Below are 17690 nucleotides of genomic sequence, written 5' to 3'. Positions count from 1 at the left end.
CTTCCTGTTGGAGCACACATTGCATGGAATAATGGACAGGGCACTTGAGGCAGAACAGAGGATGGAAGAGGAGGAGTTCCTTAGCTCTCAAGGCCCCCTTTATCCAGACAGTATTCCTGCAGGCTCGCCTACCACACAGGAGGAGGAGGAGGAGAATTGCGTTAGCATGGAGGTGGAACCTGGCACTCAGCATCAGCAGCAGTCTTCAAGGGATCGTTTTCAGTCCTCAGAAACCCATGGACTTTTACGTGGCTGGGAGGAGGTGGCTGCGGATCAGGTCGTCCTTAGTGACCCAGAGGACTCCGGACCGAATGCCTCAGCAACCTACGCTGCATGGCCTCCCTGATCCTGCAAAGCCTGCGAAAGGACCCTCGGATTTGTGGTATCAAGGAGAGGGATCAGTACTGGCTGGCAACCCTTCTTGATCCACGTTACAAGGGTAAGGTGGTGGAACTTATCCAGCCGTCGCAGAGGGAGCAGAGGATGAAACATCTTTGGGAGGCCTTGCAGAAAGGTTTGTGCAATGCGTTTCCAGAGCCTGGGAGGTAACAATTTCCTGGTACTCATGGACACGTGTTGCTGAGGCTTCGGTCAGTCACAGAAGGAGCAGTGGAGAAGGTGGCCGTCTGACCAATGCGTTCAGACAATTTTTTAGTCCGCAGCCCCAATTTCTGATCGGTTCCAGCAACCATCGCCAGCGTCTGTTGTACATGGTGCAGGAATATCTAGGGGCAAGATCAGACTTGGAGACCTTTCCAACCGAAAATCCACTGGGTTACTGGGTCTTGAGGATGAATCACTGGCCAGAGCTTGCACAGTATGCAATTGAGCTACTGGCCTGTCCTGCATCCACTGTTCTTTCTGAACGCACATTCAGTGCTGCTGGAGAGTTTGTAACCGATCAGAGTGCGCCTGTCCACCGACTGATTGGTTCACCTTCATAAAAATGAATCAATCTTGGATCACCAGCTACCAAGCACCAGATGCTGATGTAACCGATTAATCTTTTTATGAATGTGAGATCCCTTCAAGACTGCCTATGCTGATGCTGAGTGACTATCCTGTTATGCTATCCTGTTATGCTGAGTGACTATCCTATTCCTCCTCAATGTTCATGTTGATAGCTTCTAAGAACTTTTTTGGTTCTGGGCACCACCACCAGTGGCCAAGGCCCAATTTTTCTGCGCCTGTTTAACCGGTTCCCGACCGGCGCACGCCGATGTACGTCGGCAGAATGGCACGGCTGGGCAAATGGGTGTACCTGTACGTCCATTTGAATTCCCCGCTGTGCCATTGCGTGCGCGCCGCCGGCGGAGCGCGCGTGTGCCGGCCGGGAGCTCCATGAGTCGGGTCGCGGATCCCGCGGACTTGATCGCCGCGGGGATACCCGCGATCGGCTCACGGAGAGGACGAACGGGGAGATGCTGATATAAACAGCATCTCCCTGTTCTGCCTAGTGACAAGTGTCACTGATCACAGCTCCCTGTCATCGGGAGCTGTGATCAGAGTAATGACACTGCTAGCCCATCCCCCTGCAGTTAGTAATCACTCCCCTAGGACACACTTAACCCCTCCCCGCCCCCTAGTGGTTAACCCCTTAACTTCCAGTGCCATTTACACAGTAATTAGTGCATATTTAATCGCACTGATCGCTGTATAAATGACAATGGTCCCAAAAATGTGTCAAAAATGTCCGACATGTCCGCCATACCATTGCAGTCACAATAAAAATCGTACTAGTAAAAAAAAATTATTAATAAAAATGCCATAAATACGATTTTTTTTACCAAAAATATGTAGAAGAATACGTATCGGCCTAAACTGAGGAAAGAAAATGTTTTTTTATATATTTTTGGGGGATATTTATTATAGCAAAATGTACAAAATAATGCGTTTTTTTCAAAATTGTCGCTCTTATTTTGTTTATAGCGCAAAAAATAAAAATCGCTGAGGCGATCAAATACCACCAAAAGAAAGCTCTATTTGTGGGAAAAAAAGGACGTCAATTTTGTTTGGGAGCCACGTCGCACGACCGCGCAATTGTCAGTTAAAGCGACGCAGTGCCGAATCGCAAAAAACGCTCTGGTCAGGAAGGGGGTAAAATCTCCCAGGGCTGCAGCGGTTAACAGGGGCGTGTAATTACAATTTTTGCTGTAATATTTTGCAGCAGGGCTCGTTCCTGCGCTCAACAAGAGTATCTGCAAGGGGTTGCAGTGTTGTGGCACCAGTGCCTAAGGCCCAATTTTTCTGCCCGTTTAACAGGGGCGTGTAATTACAATTTTTGAGCAAATATTTAACAGCAGGGCTCGTTCCTGCGCTCAACAAGAGTATTTGTGAGGGGTTGCAGTGTTGTGGCACCACCACCACTGCCTAAGGCCCAATTTTTCTGCCCTTGTTTAACAGGGGCGTGTAATTACAATTTTTGATCTAATATTTCACAGCAGGGCCTGTTCCTGCACTCAACAAAAGTATCTGTGAGGCTTTACAGTGTTGTGCCACCACCACCACCACCTCCACCGCCTAAGGCCCAAATTTTCTGCCCCTGTTTAACAAGGGCATGTAATTACAATTCTTGATATAGAAAAGAGAACAGGTGCGGGACTTTGAATGAGGCACACGGGAGCAGAAATATAACTAGAGTAAAGTAACAATTTTTAATAAAATAATACATGAATTAATAAATTTGCATTTATAGGCACATAGCTAAATAATGATAGTTTGTATTCAATCATAAAATACATTCCAACAAGGACTTCTATGTAAACATATGAGGATATAAATAAATAACAATAAATATGTGACATGAAGTGTCACTAGAGAAAAGTGGCAAAGTCAGAGCTACAATAACATTGGAACGTCCATACATAGCTAATAATTGTGTACATATAACAGTAGTTGTAAGATCTACGCCGTTTCGGGACCTTATAGCCAATCATCAGGAGCATAACCGTATTAATCACCTATGAATAGGGGAAATAGCAATATTCACAAGTGGGCAAATGTAAAACATGAGATTCCACAATATTCCACTAAGGCCATTGACTTACAATTATGTCCGCGCAAAGGCGGTACAGCCCTGAATGCAAAGCCCGCCCATAATGCCAGGGTCCGAAGCTGAGGGAGCATGTCCAGGCAGCAAACCCAGCACCGAGAAACCCCCAGATCGGGTCAAAATGTAGAAACCAAATTAAGAAGTGACGAGGGTGACCTCAAAAAAGGGAAAAAGACCTAAAAAGCAAAAACACTAAGTGAGTGAGTGAAATGGTATGAAAAGAATGAAAAAAGGGTATAGAGCAATGAAAATGAATTAGAATGGAAAGAGTGAAAAAGAAGAAAAGAAAGAAATGGAAAAGTGAAAAGAAAAATATTTTGAAAAGGAGAAGGTGGAACATGGGAGAAAAGACCAGGACAGTCCAAGGAAAGACACTTTAATAGGCATACAGTTCATGCACTCACATTTTGAAGTAGTATTATGAGCATATTGGTCCCAAATAGTCAAGGTGGCCACTCCTGCAGACTGCTCCCTCTGTCCGTATTGGTCTGGCGCTGTCTCGAAAGTATCACTCCATGTAGATGGATGCCGGCTGCTATGGAGGAACTCGGTGGTCAAAACGAAGCTTGCAACTCAGGGCAGGGATGGCAGCAGGGAGATGGCGTCACCAGTAGTGGATGCATTTCCTGAGCATGCGCGCTGCGATCATATGGCAAGCCGCGCTCCTTTTTCAACAAACTTAGTGAAGGGGACAGCATAGGCTCATTATAAAGGAAGGGAAAGGACTCGGGAGGGGAGGGGAATAATTACCAGAGGACAGGCCATGCTAATTACAACTAAAATCAGAATGGGCCAAAACATGCAGTGGAAGACAATAAATAAAACACACAAGCAGGTGCATGAATAAACCATAGGAAGACGCTAATGTGGAGTATTTTGAACACTATTTTTCAAAAGCAATATGCTTTTTATTAAAAACATTATGTTTAGAAAGAAATAGCTATATGAACTATATATATAGAATATATATATATATATATATATATATATATATATATATATATATATATATACAGTATCTCACAAAAGTGAGTACACCCCTCACATTTTTGTAAATATTTTATTATATCTTTTCATGTGACAACACTGAAGAAATGACACTTTGCTACAATGTAAAGTAGTGAGTGTACAGCTTGTATAACAGTGTAAATTTGCTATCTCCTCAAAATAACTCAACACACAGCCATTAAACCACTGGCAACAAAAGTGAGTACACCCCTAATCTCCAAATTGGGCCCAAAGTGTCAATATTTTGTGTGGCCACCATTATTTTCCAGCACTGCCTTAACCCTCTTGGGCATGGAGTTCACCAGAGCTTCACAGGTTGCCACTGGTGTCCTCTTCTGCTCCTCCATGACGACATCACGGAGCTGGTGGTAGGGTTGCCACCTGTCTGGGATTCACCCGGAAAGTTCGGGTTTGGAATCATGTATCCGCGTTTCCAACTGCCTGAAACCCGGACACATTATTCAGACTGGACTATGGCCTCCCAGGGTTGCTGGCTCCAGCTGTCTAAGCTGAGAGTGTCTGTTACGCTCTCTTTCACACTGCCCAAAGCCAGCACTAACAATCCCCCCCACATACAGATGGGAGAGGAGAGAGGGCTCGATCTGTTCCTCTTCCTCCCGCCCCTACCCCTCTGTCTGCCCACACTCCAATCCCCAGCGCTGTACCTTCAGAAAAGGAAAATGTGGGCTGGAAATTTTAAGTCCAGCAGTCTCAGATACATCTGGTTGAAAGGTGCTGACTGCCAAGAGGTGAGTGAGCTCACCATCCATCCCTGTCAGTGACTAAAGTCCCCCCCTTCTCTCTCCTGCCTCTGTTTGAGTACACTAAGGTAAATCAGGGTTCTGAGAGCACCCCTTACATCAGAGTTCCCCTTTTCACCAGAGGCCGCAGTGTCCCCCCCTTACATCAGAGTCCTCTCCGTGCATCAGAGTACTCCGTGTTCCCCCTTAAATCAGGGTTCCTAGAGCATCCCTTATGTTAGAGTCCCCAGAGTTCTCCCTTACATCAGAGCTGCAGAGTTCTGCCTTACAGTGCCTTACAGTGTAAGATAACTCTGCAAGTTCAGATGTAAAAGGGGAACTCTATGAATTCTGATGTAAAGGGGGCTCTTGTGATTAACTTCATATGATTAGAAATGTTACATAATTGCAAAATATATGTATAGTTTATACTATAAAAAAAATTGCTGTGCGTCGCTAAAGCGTTTGGGTTTGACTTGAAGAAAAGGTGGCAGCCCTAGCTGGTGAATGTTAGAGACCTTGCGCTCCTCCCCCTTCTGTTTGAGGATGCCTCACAGATGCTCAATAGGGTTTAGGTCTGGAGACATGCTTGGCCAGTCCATCACCTTTACCCTCAGCTTCTTTAGCAAGGCAGTGGTCGTCTTGGAGGTGTGTTTGGGGTTGTTATCATGTATACTGCCCTGCAGCCCAGTCTCCGAAGGGAGGGGATCATGCTCTGCTTCAGTATGTCACAGTACATGTTGGCATTCATGGTTCCCTCAATGAACTGTAGCTCCCCAGTGCTGGCAGCACTCATGCAGTCCCAGACCATGACACTCCCACCACCATGCTTGACTGTAGGCAAGACACACTTGTTTTTGTTGTCACCTGGTTGCCGCCACACACACTTGACACCATCTGAACCAAGTTTAACTTGGTCTCATCAGACCACAGGACATGGTTTCAGTAATCCGTGTCCTTAGTCTGCTTGTCTTCAGCAAACTGCAGGCTTTCTTGTGCATCATCTTTAGAAGAGGCTTCCTTCTGGGACGACAGCCATGCAGACCAATTTGATGCAGTGTGCGGCGTATGGTCTGAGCACTGACAGGCTGACCCCCCCCCACCCCTTCAACCTCTGCAGCAATGCTGGCAGCACTCATACGTCTATTTCCCAAAGACAACCTCAGAATATGATGCTGAGCACATGCACTCAACTTCTTTGGTCGACCATTGTCGTGAATAATTAGTCAGAAAAAGTTGTGCCTTTTTAAGGACAGGTTTCCCACACAATAATTATCATTGAGTAATTTTTAACGAAGATATTTTTAAGATACAAAATTAATCTATATGACACAGTCTATGCTTGTGAAACTTATTCACGGAGACGTGTGGTCATACGAAATAGAAATTTATTGGTAAACAAACACAAATAATCACGTGAAATTAAGATACCGATTGCGTTACATGAACGTCTTGAAAATCAATAAAAACACTTGCAAAAATGGGCGTACCGTCCCTTTGACATAATACCACCATGATAACTTCTCGGTAGAATCAATAACCTTGTGAACTTGACAATTAAACAGAACGTCTATATTTCACACGTGCAACCATTACTTTGCTGCAGGTAAGTAAGTGGTTAAAATTGTGAAATAAATTAGATGTTTGTTTTGTCAATAAATGTGGCAACTATGCAAAAAGAAAAATATAATGAAAATTTTGAATCTTTAGAGAAAAATCTACAAGGCAGTTATTGATTCGGGAGAATGATTATCAATAGAATAATATTCGATACATCAATATTTGAGAGAACATACAAGATAAAATCAACATGACATAATTAACCATTCCAGGATGGCTACTGTTCCTATCGGCTGGTTACCAGAGTTAAGATGGCTGCCGTAGTTTCAAAATGGATACTCTTAAAGAGGATTTACTTCTTGTGACCTCCGAGTTCTAAGTATTAGGTGTTGAAGAATCTTCATGAATGTAAAGATATGTATTCATACATGGTGCATGAGTGTCAGTCTGGGAGTGTGTGTCTCCCAGTGTCCCCCCTCAGGGTGGATCCCTGAGCTCTCCCCCCTGAGCTCTCCTCTCCTTTCCTCCTTTTTTTTTCTGTGTCCCTTTCTGCCATCTTACTTGCCTCTAAATACCATTTCAGATAATAAGACCATAAAAATTATAATGGCTCTGCCCAAAAGGACGTGGCTCACTTCCCATTGGGTTAGGAGACTTAAAATAATACCACCTTCAACCACCAGGTGTCTCACATGTGTCACTGAATATTTATTTTTCTCTGCACAGGTTACTGTCTTCTATAGCTATAATCATAATTATATGTTTTTCCTAATACTAATTAGTTTCTTAAAACACTTCTACTTATAAAATCACACTTTCATATACATTTTCCTCATAGCAAAGTTGTTGGGTCAGCAGATGCCAACATTATAATGTCCCTGTGACCTACAATGTCATAGATAGTTTGAAATGACTTATAATAACCTTATAGATACTTTAAAATATTTTTAACTGGCACAATATCCAACTCTCTCTAACGTGTTGAGATGGACCTTGAACATTCCCACTGGGTGTTTAGAAATGACTTGTTTGTCTAAACCAGGGGTCTCAAACTGGTGGCCCTCCAGCTGTTGCAAAACTACAAGTCCCATGAGGCATTGCAAGGCTGACAGTTACAAGCATGACTCCCACAGGCAGAGGCATGATGGGACTTGTAGTTTCGCAACAGCTGGAGGGCCACCAGTTTGCCATCCTAAAAGTTCATACAATGAGTTTTGTTAGCCAAGGTGTTAGCTATTTAAACAGTCCATCACTTGAACACAATAAGTTTAGCCAGGTGAGGTTATCTCTAGGCGAGAATTGTCTGTATAATCTTGTGTCCTGTGGCAGCTTTTGTTTATTCACAATACCATGTAAATATCTCCTTGTTTTGTGACGAGAGCAGTTTTTTGTTCCAACAGTTTTCCTTACAATACATGCTTGTAAAAGTCTTCAATATTTGAAGTAGTAGTAAAACTTGGAAAAACATGAGAGCGTCTAATTTGTCCTAAAGGTCTGCAAAAGGGCAACATTTCAATTATTTAACATCACAGTTCATCTACTTTGTGAGGCCTAAGCATCTCTCATGTTTCTGCCAGTAAATATAAAATATATTTCTTCATGAATTCACAACACCATGTTGAGACCTGTTCTGAGTGAAACCTGTCCCGTTAAACTGTCTTGGCCACCGTGTTGCAGCTCAGTTTCAGGGTCTTGGCAATCTTCTTATAGCCTAGGCCATCTTTATGTAGAGCAACAATTCTTTTTTTTCAGATCCTCAGAGTTCTTTGCCATGAGGGGCCATGTTGAACTTCCAGTGACCAGTATGAGAGAGTGAGTGATAACACCAAATTTAACACACCTGCTGCCCATTCACACCTGAGACCTTGTAACACTAATGAGTTACATGACACCAGGGAGGGAAAATGCCTAATTGGGCCCAATTTGGACATTTTCACTTAGGGGTGTACTCACTTTTGTTGCAAGTGGTTTAGACATTAATGGCTGTGTGTTGAGTTACTTTGAGGGGACAGCAAATTTACACTGTTATACAAGCTGTACACTCACTACTTTACATTGTAGCAAAGTGTCATTTTCTTCAGTGTTGTCTCATGAAAAGATATAATAAAATATTTACAAAAATGTGAGGGGTGTAGTCACTTTTGTGAGATACTGTATATACAGTGGGGGCGGAAAGTATTCAGACCCCCTTAAATTTTTCACTCTTTGTTATATTGCAGCCATTTGTTAAAATCATTTCAGTTAATTTTTTTCCTCATTAATGTAGACACAGCCCCCCCATATTGACAGAAAAACACAGAATTGTTGACATTTTTGCTGATTTATTAAAAAAGAAAAACTGAAATATCACATGGTCCTAAGTATTCAGACCCTTTGCTGTGACACTCATATATATAACTCAGGTGCTGTCCATTTCTTCTGATCATCCTTGAGATGGTTCTACACCTTCATTTGAGTCCAGCTGTGTTTGATTATACTGATTGGACTTGATTAGGAAAGCCACACACCTGTCTATATAAGACCTTACAGCTCACAGTGCATGTCAGAGCAAATGAGAATCATGAGGTCAAAGGAACTGCCTGAAGAGCTCAGAGACGGAATTGGGGCAAGGCGCAGATCTGGCCAAGGTTACAAAAAAATTTCTGCTGCACTTAAGGTTCCTAAGAGCACAGTGGCCTCCATAATCCTTAAATGGAAGACGTTTGGGGTGACCAGAACCCTTCCTGGAGCTGGCCATCCGGCCCAACTGAGCTATCGGGGGAGAAGAGCCTTGGTGAGAGAGGTAAAGAAGAACCCAAAGATCACTGTGGCTGAGCTCCAGAGATGTAGTCGGGAGATGGGAGAAAGTTGTAGAAAGTCAACCATCACTGCAGCACTCCACCAGTCGGGGCTTTATGGCAGAGTGGCCCGACGGAAGCCTCTCCTCAGTGCAAGACACATGAAAGCCTGCATGGAGTTTGCTAAAAAACACCTGAAGGACTCCAAGATGGTGAGAAATAAGATTCTTTGGTCTGATGAGACCAAGATAGAACTTTTTGGCCTTTATTCTAAGCGGTATGTGTGGAGAAAACCAGGCACTGCTCATCACCTGTCCAATACAGTCCCAACAGTGAAGCATGGTGGTGGCAGCATCATGCTGTGGGGGTGTTTTTCAGCTGCAGGGACAGGACGACTGTTTGCAATCGAGGGAAAGATTAATGCAGCCTAGTACAGGGATATCCTGGACGAAAACCTTCTCCAGAGTGCTCAGGACCTCAGACTGGGCCGAAGGTTTACCTTCCAACAAGACAATAACCCTAAGCACACTGGTAAAATAATGAAGGAGTGGCTTCACAACAACTCCGTGACTGTTCTTGAATGGCCCAGCCAGAGCCCTGACTTAAACCCAATTAAGCATCTCTGGAGAGACCTAAAAATGGCCGTCCACCAATGTTTACCATCCAACCTGACAGAACTGGAGAAGATCTGCAAGGAGGAATGGCAGAGGATCCCCAAATCCAGGTGTGAAAAACTTGTTGCATCTTTCCCAAAAAGACTCATGGCTGTATTAGATCAAAAGGGGCTTCTACTAAATACTGAGCAAAGGGTCTGAATACTTAGGACCATGTTATTTCAGTTTTTCTTTTTTAATAAATCTGCAAAAAATGTCAACAATTCTGTGTTTTTCTGTCAATATGGGGTGCTGTGTGTACATTAATGAGGAAAAAAAATGAACTTAAATGATTTTAGCAAATGGCTGCAATATAACACAGAGTGAAAAATTTAAGGGGGTCTGAATACTTTCCTTCCCCACTGTATATATACATAAACATACATATATATAAAAAATATACAGAAAAAATATAATAATATAAAAAGAAGAGAGGAGATCAATCATAAAAAAAATGGAAAATTAATCATAATTGTTCTTTAAGAATAGTTGTTATTATATTAGTATATGGACATATTAAACATTAAAAGCTGTATACAGTATATATATTAATAAGAATATATATAAAAATAATTAAAAACACCAACTGATATGTGTACACATTATAACAGAAGAGACTTGTGTAAAAATCTATAATGTAAGGAAGATAGGGGGCGCTAGATACCATATTATTCAAGTGCTCTAAATAAATAAATCTCCTGCATTACCAAAAAAATGGAAATGTAAGAAAGCTAGGGGGCGCTAGATACCATACTATTCAAGTGCTTTAAATAAATAAATATCCTGCATTACCAAAAAAATGAAAAACATAATAATGACAAATCATAATTAGATTACACATAGGAGTGCCCACAATAGTGAAAAAAATATATAGTGATTGATTGTCCACATAAAAAAGTGTTTTGAAGTGGTTGAAATGATATCTTTCAATAATATCCCAATCTTGTTGCTGTAAACGAAAGGTTTTCCATCACCAAAGGAAAATAAGAAAAAGGAAAACACCTCGAAGTAGTAGATATCTGCTTACCAGATACCAATGACTCCTTTAGTTAAAAAGAGAGTCACTAGCGCTTGTGCAGGGTTGTGCCTGCTCACATGGATGGCCGGACTGTGGTTGGTATTATAGGCATGGATCGTTCCCGTCAAGCTCATTCAAGATAGGATAAGGATACATAGGAAACAAAAACAGTCTCCATAGCGTAAAACCATTTATTAAAAAAGTAAACAAATTAAAAAGCCAAATGGCCACTTACATTGGTGGGTGCCTACCCGGCACTGGGGCTGCTTGCATGTCAGGGTGACTTCACAGTCAGAAAAAGCCTTTCATGTCTCCTCCACGCTGGCGTGCGTTCCAGCTTACACAGGGGGGCAGCCAAAGGATCCGGATGAGCGGTACGTGGTCACATGTCCTATCACCCAACAACATCCGGATCCTTTGGCTGCCCCCCTGTGTAAGCTGGAACGCACGCCAGCGTGGAGGAGACATGAAAGGCTTTTTCTGACTGTGAAGTCACCCTGACATGCAAGCAGCCCCAGTGCCGGGTAGGCACCCACCAATGTAAGTGGCCATTTGGCTTTTTAATTTGTTTACTTTTTTAATAAATGGTTTTACGCTATGGAGACTGTTTTTGTTTCCTATGTATCCTTATCCTATCTTGAATGAGCTTGACGGGAACGATCCATGCCTATAATACCAACCACAGTCCGGCCATCCATGTGAGCAGGCACAACCCTGCACAAGCGCTAGTGACTCTCTTTTTAACTAAAGGAGTCATTGGTATCTGGTAAGCAGATATCTACTACTTCGAGGTGTTTTCCTTTTTCTTATTTTCCTTTGGTGATGGAAAACCTTTCGTTTACAGCAACAAGATTGGGATATTATTGAAAGATATCATTTCAACCACTTCAAAACACTTTTTTATGTGGACAATCAATCACTATATATTTTTTTCACTATTGTGGGCACTCCTATGTGTAATCTAATTATGATTTGTCATTATTATGTTTTTCATTTTTTTGGTAATGCAGGATATTTATTTATTTAAAGCACTTGAATAGTATGGTATCTAGCGCCCCCTAGCTTTCTTACATTTCCATTTTTTTGGTAATGCAGGAGATTTATTTATTTAGAGCACTTGAATAATATGGTATCTAGCGCCCCCTATCTTCCTTACATTCCTTTTTTTGATTATCTATTTTTTTGATTATTCAAAAATTGGGGAGCAGCTTACACTGATTGTTTATATATTTCCACAAATGTTCTTTATTGTTGGGAATGTTTTCTTACTAGATGTATCACCAGTATATGTAATTCATATATATTATCTGCTATCGACACCACTGGCGCGAAGGTTTTTACTATTTTCTAAAAATCTATAATACCCATCCATGGATCAATAATATAAATTGATTAATGTAAAAAATAAATTATGGATGCGCTCTAATTAAATATCAATCAGTGCACAGCTCACTTCAAATAAATAAATTGGATAAGTTAAAAAAGAGTATAGCCAACAAAACATAAACGTGCATAAAATTGCATTAAAATTGCATAAATTTCATGTGATAAACACACTAATAATGTGTGTATAGGTGTGCGTGAATTATATAGATTCAATAGATAAAGCCACCAGCACATAAATGCATGAAAAATGCATAAAATTGCATGTAATAAACCACACTAAAACAAAACCAATATGTGTATAACTTTCAGCACTCATAAGCTAATAATTTGATGAGAAATACATGTTGATAAATTAGGAAAATTTTAAAAATATATAGTACAATTCCTCTGACACAAAATAATAATATTGTTAATCCAACAGTCCATTAATCATTCGAAATGCAAGGGTTAAATTGTGTGGTGATTAGCAACCAGATTAAAGAGGAGTTCCACCCAGGGGGTCCATTAAAAAAAAAAAAAAAATTAAAAGTCAGCAGCTACAAATACTGCAGCTGCTGACTTTTAATTGGACACTTACCTGTCCCTGGGTCCAGCGATGCGGGGGATAGAAGCCCCGCTCATCTCCCCCCTCCGCTCATTGGCGCCGGCATTTCAACTGTGGGCGCCGGGCTGTGGCTTCACAGCCTGGCACCCACTGCGCATGCACGAGCGGCGCCGCGTGCCGTGATTGGCCGCTCAATCACCTGGGACCTGTAATGGGTCCCAGATGATTGACAGGAGGGAGGGAGCAAAGCCGAGCCCTTCCTGTGCCGAGGGGGAAGTGATGTCACCAGCCCAGGCACTGGAAGAGGCAGACTACGAGGGACCACCTAGCAACAGGCATTTAGAGGTAAGTAAAAAAAAAAATCCAAATTTTTTTTGTTTTTTTTTTTAGAATTTTTCAGGTATTTTTGTTTTTTGGGGTGGAACCCCACTTTAATAACTTCATTCATTGGTGCCTTCAAAGTTTCTTTTCCCAGATAAATAAGTAATGGATTGCGCTTTGTTTTTACTTTGTATCAGTCTCAGCAAGAGGTGAATCATGCAAAATAAACAAATAGTATCATTGCGCAATGAACCAAACAAAAACAGAGAAGAATAATGACCACAGTGATACACTCTGCTGCTGTGTCTCAGCCAATCAGGAGGGAGAATCTCAGATGGCTGAGACACTTGTGGACATCGCTGGAAAGAGAGGGACCTCAGGTAAGTGTTAGGGGGGGGCTGCTGCACACAGAAGGCTTTTTATCTTAATGCATAGAATGCATTAGCATAAAAAAAACATTCTGCCTTTACAACTCCTTAAATACAAGGCATTCTCTGATTGGATGAGGTGCAGAGGAGGGATGGGTGATGCCACGTTGTACCCAGTGATAGAGCTGTGTATATTTCAGGACTGTATGGAGAGATATACCCCTTAGTACTTCACTTAGATCAGTGATCCAGGAGTTGCACCCTACTGGGGGAAAGCACCATGTTTGCATCCATCTATGCATTATTCAATCTGTCCCTACCACCACTGAAACATGCCATTTAAAGATAGGGATAAAAGCATACAATTTGGTGATCGTACAGTTGGCATGTGTGTTAACGTGTGTGTAAACTCTAGCAAAGAAAAGAAGAAGGGTAACAGCGCTCTCTGCAGGTACAACTCAATCCATACACCAGGTCCACTCACAGGTGCCGAAGCTCGATGTATCCCAACACACTCCAATGCAACAGTAGTAAGAAGAGCCGGCAATGCTTTAATCCTTGAAGTGTCATGTATTGGCACATCAGAGTGACAATAAAACAATAAACTGACGCGTTTCGGCAGTAGCCTTTGTTGTAGCTTAGCTACAACTTAGCTACAACTAAGGCTACTGCAGAAACGCGTCAGCTTTATTGTTTTATTGTCACTCTGATGTACCAATAAACGACACTTCAAGGATTACAGTGTTGCCGGCTCTTCTTACTACTAAACTTTAGCAATACAATTCTCTTATTTGTTTCGTTTTGGGCTGTTAAATATATCATTGAAATTGTTTTATTAAAGCTGTTCATTGAAGGTTTGTATTTTTTTTTTCCTTTTCAATGTTCAGCTTTACATGGCTAAATATATTTCTGACACTAATTAGGACACCAGCTGTGACAGCTAATGGTCCCACTGGAAGGCTTTGTTGCAAAGTTGCCATCCTAATTAAAAGCAAAGCTTCACCTTTCTGAGGGCTATAAATGCCTCGCTGGATTGGAATGTTTTCATCTTCTAATGTAACAGGAACCAAAGTATCCATACATTAACATTTTTCTTCTCCTTTCCTTAATATTATCCTGATTGAAAAAAAAATCTTTATGATTCGTCTACTGTGTACTGCAAGAAACAAAGCCTATCTCCAATTCTGCCCATGGAGAACATATCAACAACCTACACCAATTTTATCCTTGTGGGGCTTGTTGAGATGGAATCATTTCGATTCTTATACGCTCTGCTTACTTTCGCAGTATATTCAGCTTCATTTGTTGTGAGTTTCATGATTGTCTATGTAACCTGGACGGAGGAAAGTTTGCATGAACCGATGTACATCTTTATATGCGGCTTGGTCCTCAATGTGATGTTTGGGAGTTCAGCTTACCTCCCCAAGCTACTGATTGATTTATTGTATAAAAATGCAACTATTTCTCTCTCTGGATGTCTATTTCAGGCCTTCTGCATGCAGTCCTACGCAGCTGCTGAAGTTTTTACTTTCACCGCTATAGCATATGATCGATATTTGGCGGTGGGTCACCCTCTGAGGTACCCCACTCTGATGACCAACTTGACATGTCAAAGGTTACTGCTTGCCATATGGGTTTTTGTTTTCATAGGAATATGTGGGGTTGTTTTTCTAACAGCGAGGCTGACTTTTTGCGCAGTAAATATCAACAATGTCTACTGTGACACCATGTCCCTCCTACGACTTTCTTGTGGTGATATCACAGTTAATAATATCTATGGAATAACATGGACCTTGTTCATCACAATTAGCCCCATGCTTGTGATTATTTATTGTTACATAAGGACAATTGTCATCTGTTTCAAACTTCCTGGGGAAGCCTCTCAGAAAGCTGCCCAAACGTTGGTGACTCATGTAATTGCCTTGTTCATTTTTCTAGTTGGAGCTATGTTTATTGCCTTTAGGTACAGGTTAAGTAGCATTTCTCTCTCAGTCACTGCCCATGTTGTCATCTCTATGAGTGGTATGAGTACATCCATTACTGTTAACCCTCTGATCTATGGCCTAAGGACCAAGGCTCTCCGAATAAGAATTGCACGCAACCTGCAGAATATCTTTGGAAATTCAAAATAATACATAACTCATTATTTCTTTGTAGTAGCTTTACCATCTTTAAAATTATGTTCATTAAATTGAAACTTTAATCAGAAAATTAGGTCCTGCTAGATCACTTCAGGCTGGCCCCCTTTGCAGGTATAGCCATGTAAAACATTCAAAATAAGTGCCTATTCTGTTTAAAATCCAGTAATACAATGTCTCACACTACCCTGCACATACTCAATTGCTCTCTATTTTCCAGCACTGTGTCAAAAATGTAGAGACCAATCTGCTGACAGCCTAAAGATTCACTGCTGCTCAGGAGCTCTTGGCTTCAGCAGAATGACAGCCTCCAGCATGAAGAAACAGAAAACAATGCTGGAGGCAATTTAAAATCCACACTAATTTTGGTAGATTATTTATTATTGTGGAATGTATGTTCCTTGCTAAATAACATTATTTTGTATCAAGTTGTTATGGGTAAAGTTCTGCTTTAATCATCCAATGTCATTGTAGTCATGCAAAATGTAGCAGAATACGATTTTGGTAGTGAAAAAGTTAAGGCCTAGGTCACACATGTGCCAATGTTTTAAGTCAAATGCTAATGTTCATTGTGATAAGGTTTCCCATTCATTTTGAATGGGCTGCTAGCACACCCCAGTGTGGCCCAAACCGCACCCTTCCATTTTTTTTCTTAACACAATGCACATGTACTGGTTGCTGTGTGCATTGGGGTACCATGAAAGGCACTACAATGCACTAACATCACTGTCATTTATAGGATTGGTTGATTAACGAAAGAGGACAGCTCATGTCTGCAATTCATTTTGTGCAATTTACACCATATTCAATAACCAACATTTTTTGCAAGGTAAAAAAGATTGGGTGGTAAGTTTACTGGTGAATTGTTGAATACCCCATTGTGCCTATAGAAGCACTGCTCTACCTAAAGCAGCCTTTCTCAACCTTACCAACACAGAGGAACTATTGAAATACCTTTCCAGTCTCATGGAACCCCTGCTAAAAATGACTATACCCACTACACAAGATACATTAATGGGATGGTCAGTGGGAAGAATGCTCCTTACACTTTTGGTCATTGGGAAGAATTACCCCCTTACAGATAGCTAAAAAAAAAGATCATTGTTGTCAGTGGGAACTGATCCGAGTAGCAGAAATTATTCATTGCTTAAGGAACCCCTAGAAACCTCTGGAGGAACCGCCAAGTTCAATGGAATACTGGTTGGGAAACCCTAAACTAAAGGATAACTGTGCTTATAAATAAGTTAAGGTCAACAGTCCCCCACCTCTCTCTCCTCCTATTATAACTGTATCCCCTTCTACTTAATTCAACCTAATGGGTAAACCATTCAAGGAACTGTAGCCTACAACCAATGGCTCACCTGTCCTCTTCTGAGGGGAGTATGACCATGTGTATCTCTGTAGGCCTTAATGGATATGCTGTCTACATGCAAGTTAATGACTTTTATTTTAGGATCTGTAGAGAATAGGCATATGGAGAAGCACATGGTCCTACAAGTTTATAAGAGGACAAGAGTGTTTTCTGCTCAGTCAGAGGCTCAGTCTTCTGTATGGTTCCAGAGATAAATACAAAAATGCATAGGTAGCTTGATGGAGAGGGGAAAGAGGGTTGTTGTAAGGCTTAGGTTGCTTAGATGTGTAGTTATCCTTTAACATACTGTATACTGTTTAACAAAGTTTAACAAAAAATGAATACAAAAAAAAAGTAAATAATATAAAAAAGATTTTTCTTATTTAACTTTAAAGTGGAACTCCAATAAAAAAGTTACCTTTGCATTGGGTCCCCCTCCACACTGCAATGGTTAAATGCTGGTTTTGTCTAGGGGTAGAGGTATAGACAAAACCAACATTTTACCCTTGAGGTGTGGAAGGGAGCCCATTGCAAAGTAGTCTTTATTTTTCCCGGAGGTTTCCTTTAAGGCTTTCACTGGCAGACCAATTTTTTCCTTTTCAATTGCACAATGAAATATTATTTAAAATGCTGATATCTCTATAATAGGCACCAATGTGAATACTGAGTCAACGTGGTTGAACCACTTCTGGATGCAATCACAGCTGCTTAATTTTGACATTTTTTTTCTTGACAGTGCAGTTGTTTTAGCTCTGTCAGGATTAATAGGTCTCA

The 17690-nt window shown here is 41.3% G+C and overlaps 1 protein-coding gene across 1 annotated transcript; it reads left to right on the top strand.

The window, feature by feature from the left end:
* Nucleotides 1-14617: 14617 nt before the first annotated feature.
* On the top strand, nt 14618-15559 carry LOC141129699 (olfactory receptor 5AP2-like). The gene has a single exon (XM_073617794.1). It carries the CDS (start codon nt 14618-14620, stop codon nt 15557-15559), a length of 942 nt encoding a protein of 313 aa, XP_073473895.1.
* Nucleotides 15560-17690: the final 2131 nt, after the last annotated feature.

Source organism: Aquarana catesbeiana, linkage group LG02, assembly GCF_042186555.1.
Source record: "Aquarana catesbeiana isolate 2022-GZ linkage group LG02, ASM4218655v1, whole genome shotgun sequence".
Taxonomy (NCBI): Eukaryota; Metazoa; Chordata; class Amphibia; order Anura; family Ranidae; genus Aquarana; species Aquarana catesbeiana.
Note: the sequence above shows the minus strand (reverse complement) of the source record. Positions and strands in the feature narration are given on the sequence as shown.